At 63.1% G+C, this 6,740-nt stretch overlaps 2 protein-coding genes across 2 annotated transcripts in view; both read left to right on the forward strand.

The window, feature by feature from the left end:
• ARHGEF37 (Rho guanine nucleotide exchange factor 37) overlaps nucleotides 1-4,651 on the forward strand; it is a 16,966-nt gene extending 12,315 nt beyond the window's left edge. The window contains exons 9-13 of the mRNA XM_017728058.1: nucleotides 6-299; nucleotides 969-1,097; nucleotides 1,439-1,634; nucleotides 2,049-2,221; nucleotides 2,498-4,651. Coding sequence (XP_017583547.1) covers nucleotides 6-299; nucleotides 969-1,097; nucleotides 1,439-1,634; nucleotides 2,049-2,221; nucleotides 2,498-2,707 — 1,002 coding nt within the window. The 3' untranslated portion in view covers nucleotides 2,708-4,651. The remainder of the gene's footprint in view (nucleotides 1-5; nucleotides 300-968; nucleotides 1,098-1,438; nucleotides 1,635-2,048; nucleotides 2,222-2,497) is intronic.
• The window catches only part of PPARGC1B (PPARG coactivator 1 beta), a 60,172-nt gene continuing 57,158 nt past the window's right edge, over nucleotides 3,727-6,740 (forward strand). Inside the window, exon 1 of the mRNA XM_017728059.1 lies at nucleotides 3,727-3,771. Within this exon, the coding sequence (XP_017583548.1) occupies nucleotides 3,727-3,771 (45 nt within the window). The remainder of the gene's footprint in view (nucleotides 3,772-6,740) is intronic.

A 6,740-nucleotide genomic window follows, 5' to 3' on the forward strand; every position in this document is an offset into this window, starting at 1 on the left:
CCCTCCCCACCTCTCGGGACAGGGTGGGGGGCCCCCGGCAGCTGGTCAAGAAGCGCCTGGACAAGCTGCTGGACTATGAGGAGATCCAGGAGAGGAAGAGCGAGATGGGCAGCGTGAGCTACGACGAGGAGGCAGCCATGAACACCTACCTGGCCATCAATGACCTGCTGGTGGCCGAGCTCCCCCAGTTTAACCAGGTGGCTGTGCAGCTCCTGGAGCAGATCCTGCGCTCCTTCAGCTCCCTGCAGCTGGACTTGGCTGCCCAGGTCCTGCACCAGGCAGAAAAGGAGCTGGAGCAGGTGAGTGGGACCCCTCAGGCACATGAGCTGAGCCAGACCTGCCTTCTTCAGGCTTGGGAGATCTCTCAGACATCAGGGCACTGCAGGTTTGCTGTGGCCCAGCTGCCCTTGCAGATACACAGCTCCCTGTGGAGCATTTGTAAGGTTCTCTCCTCCTCCCTGCCTGGAGAAAGCCAAATTTTCTCTTCTGCACTGTCCTGCTTTCCGTTTGTGGACACTACTGGTAATTTATTGAAGTGCTGCTGCCTGAGAGATCAGCGTGAACTCTGAGCTCCTGAGAGCTCTGTGCCAGCAAGGCAAGGAGGAGAAAGGCAGCTCCTGGCCTGGGGAACAGCCTCCCTCAACCCCATCCCCTGGGAGGTGCCTCCCTGGACTCCTCACTGCTCGGGACTCTGAGCCTGATGGGTGTAAATATGGGGAGTGAGGGCTGCCAAAAGCCTTGGGGTGAGCCAACAGCCCTGGCCTGAGCCAGGGGCAGGATGGGAGCAATGTGCTGCTCAAAGCCAGAGAGGAGCAGCTTTGATGCCATGTGCAAAGTGAATTTAGTGGCCAGGTCTGGTCTCTTGCTTTCTCACCCCTCTCTTTCCTCCTGCTTCCCTTCTGGCCCTACCCAGAGCTCTTCCTCTCTCAGGGTCCTCCCTGATCTCTGATCTCAGTCTGTCTCCACAGCTGCCCCATGGCCACATGCCCCTGCCCAGCTTCTGGAAGGTGGTGGAAGACAGCCTGCAGCAGTCGGGTGCTCAGCTCCGTGCCTTCTGCCAGGCCTTTGAGACCGTCACACCGAGCCCTGGGGCACAGGTAGGGGCTGGGCAGGGCATGTCTTGGGCCAGCTGGGTAAAGAGAGAAATTGAACTGCGGCTTCCCAGTGCAGAAAATCCCCTCGGTGGGGAGGCTGGCTCAGAACGTGGCCCAGGGGATGGCCAAAGTATTTCCCTCAAGCCCCTGAGATGAAACAGCTCAGCTCTGCTGGTTCTGGACACTCATCTCCAAACCTGGGGGTCGAGCAGGGAGTGTGAAGGAGTTTCTCCTCTTACCCTGCCCCTGGGATGTGATCCTGCAGGAAGGAGAGCAGGTGCACGTGGAGGGCCTCAGTCTCCTGTGTCTCATCAAATGCTCCCATGTCTCTTGCTCCCCACCAGCCTCTGACCCCTGCTGAGGAGAGGAAGGTCCTTTCCCTCGTGAGCAAGCACGGCCCAGACAAGCTTTACCAAGTGACCAGCAACATCAGTGGCAGCAAGGACTTGGACCTGACCTTGCTGAGGGGACAGATCGTGGCTCTGCTGCAGGGCGCAGACACCAAGGGCAACACGAGCAGGTGGCTGGTGGATGCTGGAGGTACTGTGAGCACTATGGGCAACCTCTCCCTGCCTTGGCACCAGGGCCAGAGTCACCTGAATCCTCTCCTTATCCTGGATGGAACAGCAGGCCATGGTCTCCTTCTGGGCTGTGCTCAGCCCGAGCCCACCTCAGCTTTGCCATCAGCTGTGAGGTTCAGGTGTCCTGACTGATTCCCCAGGGGAGCACTCGTGAAGTGTCATGGCTGGGAAAGGAGAATCCATGCACATGGAAACATGGAATGCCTTTTTTTTTGGAGATTTCTCCTGGATATCCCCTAGTGATGGACTAGTTTGAGCAGGGCTGCTGTGCCATGCCAGGCAACAGCCAAAATGTCATTTCTGTCTCCTCCAGCCAGCCCTATATATGCCAAGCAGCAGGGCCCCATGACCTGTGTGTGTCCGTGTCCTGCAGGTCCCCGAGGGTTTGTTCCTGCTGCAAAACTCCGGCCCTACAGCCCCGTACAAGTCCAGCAGCCTGGGATGCAGCTGCTGACCCTGGACAGTGGCACAGAGAGAAGGAGACATTCCTACGCATCCCCTGAGGCTCCCAGGCCACAGGTGGCCACCTTCACCCCAACGTTCCAGGTGAGAGTGGGGGACATCCCCGGGGCCATTCCCAGCAACCCCACCAGCTCCCTGCTGGTCCTTGTGTGGGTGGGAAGGTGGACCTGCTTTTCCAGGTGTCCCCCTTGCTGGGACCAGGGTGGACAGGGCAAGAGAACTGTCCTTGGTGGGTCCCCAGTCCCTCCACCCATGGCACTGCTGCGCTGCCCTCTTGGAATTGCCTGTCCTGCCATGTTCTTCCCCCCTTGACTCCCAGCTCCAGCAAGGGCTTCCTCCTTCCTTCCCTGCCATCCCCAGGTGGTCGCCGGCTTCTCCTTCGCAGCCAGGAGCCCGCAGGAGGTGACCCTGCAGGCAGGGCAGCCCGTGGTGGTGCTGGAGCCCCATGACAAGAAGGGGAGCACGGAGTGGAGCCTGGTGGAGGTGAACGGCCAGAGGGGCTACGTGCCCTCCAGCTACCTGGTGACCGTCCCCGTGCAGGACCCCGCGGGCTGGAGCTTGCCCGTGTGAGCGTGGCCGGCCCACACCAAGGGCACAGGATGGGAGCAGCCAGCTTGGCACCTGAGGACACCTCACAGGAGATGCTGGAGGGAGGCAGCCCCCGGCTGGGAAGGTGGTGGGAGGCACCCGGGGGACACGGCCCAGGGACATGGGCACGAGGGTGGCACTTGGGAGGCACCTTTTGACGGGAGGCGTGAGGGTGCCAGGTCCCGTGTGTGTGTGTTGGCACAAAGCAAAGCAGCACCAGGGAGTGAGGGCAGGTGGCTGCAGTTATCCAGGGATTTGCTGAAATCCCTGCAAGTGACGAATGCGTCCTGGGGGTCGTGAGGCTGCACTGCCCCTGGTTAGAGCAGGATCGAGCAGCGAAGGTGCAGCGCTGCAGAGGGATCCTCAGCAGGGCATGGGGCACCTGGGCGCTGAGCACTTGGGTACCTGGGCACTGAGCACCTGGGCACTTTGGGTACCTGAGTACCTGGGCACTGGGGCACCTGGGCACTGAGTACCTGGGCACTTTGGGTACCTGAGTACCTGGGCACTGGGGCACCTGGGCACTGAGCACCGGGGCACTTTGGGTACCTGAGTACCTGGGCGCTGAGCACCTGGGCGCTGAGCACCTGGGCACTTTGGGTACCTGAGTACCTGGGCGCTGAGCACCTGGGCGCTGAGCACCTGGGCACTTTGGGTACCTGAGTACCTGGGCACTTGGGCGCTGGGCAGATGGGTACTGGGCACCTGCGTGCCCTGTCCCTGTGGCCGCGCTGGGCTGCGCCGCGCCTCGCGGTCGCCAGAGGGAGCGCCGCGCCAGCGCCCAGTGCCCGCTCGGCTCGTACTGGGAGCACTGGTGCGGGGAGCGCGGGGGGACAGCCCGGGGGGTGCGCCCCGCTCAGGGGGCAGAGATCCCCACTCCCGGGACTCCCGGGGCCCCTGCGACCCGCACAGATCCCCGGCGGGCTGACACAGGTCCCATGGAGGAGGTTTTTTTGGGAGAATCAATCCGTGTCGGTCCTGACTTGAGACTCGGCTTGAGAATGGAGACAGCACTCCCTCCCTCCTTCCCTCCCACCATTGCCGAGGTATCCCAGCCCCGTGCCTCAGTTTCCCCGTGGCTGCGCTGTTAGGAGGTGCTGATGGGGCTGAGGTGGGGAGCCGTGCCGTGGTGTCAGAGGGGATTTCAGGAGCCCCCCGGCACTGGCGCCGCACGCTGCCCCTCCCCCACCCGCCGCGGGCAGTGGAGCACCCGGCTGGCGTCGTCCCGGCTGCCCTGGGCTCCCGGCGCTGCCCGCATCAAAGGTGCCCCGTGCCGGCTGGCGAGCGCTGGCACGCCGGGCCCTTCGCCCTGCCCTGCCCTGCCCGGGGGCTGCAGCACGCCCGGCCACCCACGGGCTCGCCGCGGGCTCCCCGGTGCGGCCGTGGCTGCGGGCTGGGCAGCGGGGCAGGGCTGGCGTGTCTGTACCCAGCCTTGAGCAGGGGCCAGGCGGGGGGGGACAGGCCCCAGGCACTGCTCTGTGCGTCCCACGTGGGGCTGGGGGTCTGGTTTGAGGCAGGTGGGGCTCACCCTCCTGTGTACCTGTACCTGTGGGGTGGCTGGGGGCAGCCACCTCTGCCCAGGTGCCCCCGAAAGCCCCAAGGAAATGGTCACCCACACGAAACCTGCGAGGGGACAGCAGTGCCAGAGCTGGGGACGTGTCCTGGGGATGCTCCGAGCCTGGGAAAGGCTGATGGGTTCCTCAGAAAGGGAAAATGGGCAGGCTGGGGGCCGAGGGTCATCGAGCAGGGGCTGTGTGTCTGTGCTTGCCCACAGGGCTCACCCCTCCAGCTCCCTGCAGATGGCTCCTCTGGATTTTTCCGTTCCTAGTCAAATCACACCAGGTCGGGTTTCCCTCCCGAGTCACCTTCCTGCCAGCTCAGAGGGGTGCACGAGCAATCAGCCCTGTGCCGGGCAGCCCTGCCCTGCTCCACAGCCCTCAGGTGCCCGAGACCCTTCAGGGGGTTAAAGGTGACAGTGGGACAAGGAGAGCTGAGAGACTGCTGCTGCCTGCGGCCTGATCCTCCCCCTGGAAGGAGATCTGGGGTGGTCAGGACTTGCCTGGAGATCCAGCAGCGGGTGATCCCTGCCAGGAAGAGGGAAATGAGCGCATGGGGCTCCTCCACTCTTCGGATCCGAAGGAGTGAGATAGGATCTGCAGTTCCCCCCAGTCCTGCTGCCAACCTCGGTGGCCAGGGGACCTTCCCCAGGGGCTCTGTCCCCAGGACATGGCTAGTGCTTGACTGCAGGACATGGGTGCCTGCATCCCTCCCTTCTCCCTTGAATTTGATGCCTTAAGAGGCCTCCTAGACACAGAGACTGGACAGGAGTAAGGGAATACAGGCAGGGATTTATTTGAAAGGCTTTCAAAGGTACCCCTGGGGGCCAGAGGCCACTGCCCAGATGGACCCCAAGGTGGACCCCAGGTCACGAGTTCTTCACACTTTTATAGGTTTGGTTCATTTGCATAGCAGGGTTAATTCTCCAATTAAAGCTTCAGTTAATGATGGAATTTCCCCAAGCTTGCCCCCCTTTAGAGGCTCTTTAGTTTATACCTTTTGGGCCTAGGACAGTCTGGGTGACCTCGCGGAGAACAGCCAGACAGTACGTGCTTTGTTATGTCTGCCCAGCACAGAGAGCAGAAATGAACAGGCTACGAGAAGCTCCAGAGTCGCACACTGGGCAGTGCAGGATTTGAAAAATAGAAAAGTTAAAACCTGAGGCATCATTTGACCCCCTTTAGAGGCTTGACAAGGCCTCTATCTTGTCGAGACTCTATTCCAAACTCACTGCACTGCTGCTGCCCTGAGCCTGGAAGTGCCCTCTTGGAGTCACCGGAGGGCACGGGGCTCTTCCAGCCCAAACATGAGGGGGGATAAAGGGCACGAGCGTGCCTTTAAATAGCCTGTCAAGGACAGGCTCTCCCAGGAGGAATGCTCTGGCTGGCCCGGTGGAACATGCCTGTGGCTGGGGGCAGGGGAGGACAGCTGGGCAGGGCCGGCTGCTCGCCACGAGGGCAGGTCAAGGTTAGGCATGGCCCTGGCCCGGTGCCACCGTGCCACGGCTTGGCACCGGGGAAGCAGAGCTGTGCAAACAGGGAAATGAATGCCAGGCCAGGGTTTTGCCGTGCCCGGGGCTGATCTGGAGGTGGCAGCGGAGCCAGGCAGGCGTTGCTGCCTGCGACCTGCCCGCCAGCCCGCACGGAATTTGGCACCGGCACAGCCTGGCTGCCGGAGCAGCCTCCGGGGCAGCTCCGGTTGTCCCGGAGCGGCTGCTGCACTCCTGTCCGGGCTGATTCATATCCTGGACGTGCAGGCATTTGGATATTGTCCACCCGCGGGGTGTGACAGCGCACGGCTGTGTCCCCAGGGCGCGGGGTGCCAGCCCGGCCACGTGCCGGGAGCAGGACGGGGCAGCTCTTCGTGGCTGCTGCTCCCTGGGGACACGGCGGGGCCACGAAGCACATCCCAGGTGGAGACCCCGGGATGGCAGGAGGCTGGCTGAGTGCCCAGGTGTCCGTGTGCCCGTTGGCTCTGCTGGGACACCCCGGCGGCAGAGAGGTGTGAGAAAAAGCAGCTGCCTGGCCAGCCCCAAGCCCAGGCTCCCAATCCCGGGCCTGTCCCCTCACCACGGGGTGCAGAAGGGGAGAGGGCAGGAAAGGGGAGGAGTGGGGAGCCAGGAGGAGCAGAGTGGCTGCCCTGGGCTGAAGGGCACGGCCAGCCCGAGTGGCTTTGGGCACGGAGCTCGAGTTCCCCCCCCGCCAGGCTGAGCTGGCTCCGAGCAGAGCTGCACTGTTCCAGCCACCTGCCCGTGTGCAGGAGCAAGCGGCCCCCGAGCCCCCGGGCACCCTCGCTGGCCCCTCGTGTGCCAGCCGGGACCAGCGTGGCCCGAGGAAGGGCTGAGCAAACCTGGGGCTGCGGAGCAGGAGGCGAGGTGTGAGCAGCAGCGCTCGCTCCAGGCTGGTGCAGCTGGCACCTGAATTGTCTAATAAAGTGTGAAATTGCTTTCATGCTCTGC

This window comes from Corvus brachyrhynchos, unplaced genomic scaffold, assembly GCF_000691975.1.
Source record: "Corvus brachyrhynchos isolate BGI_N302 unplaced genomic scaffold, ASM69197v1 scaffold21, whole genome shotgun sequence".
Lineage (NCBI taxonomy): Eukaryota > Metazoa > Chordata > Aves > Passeriformes > Corvidae > Corvus > Corvus brachyrhynchos.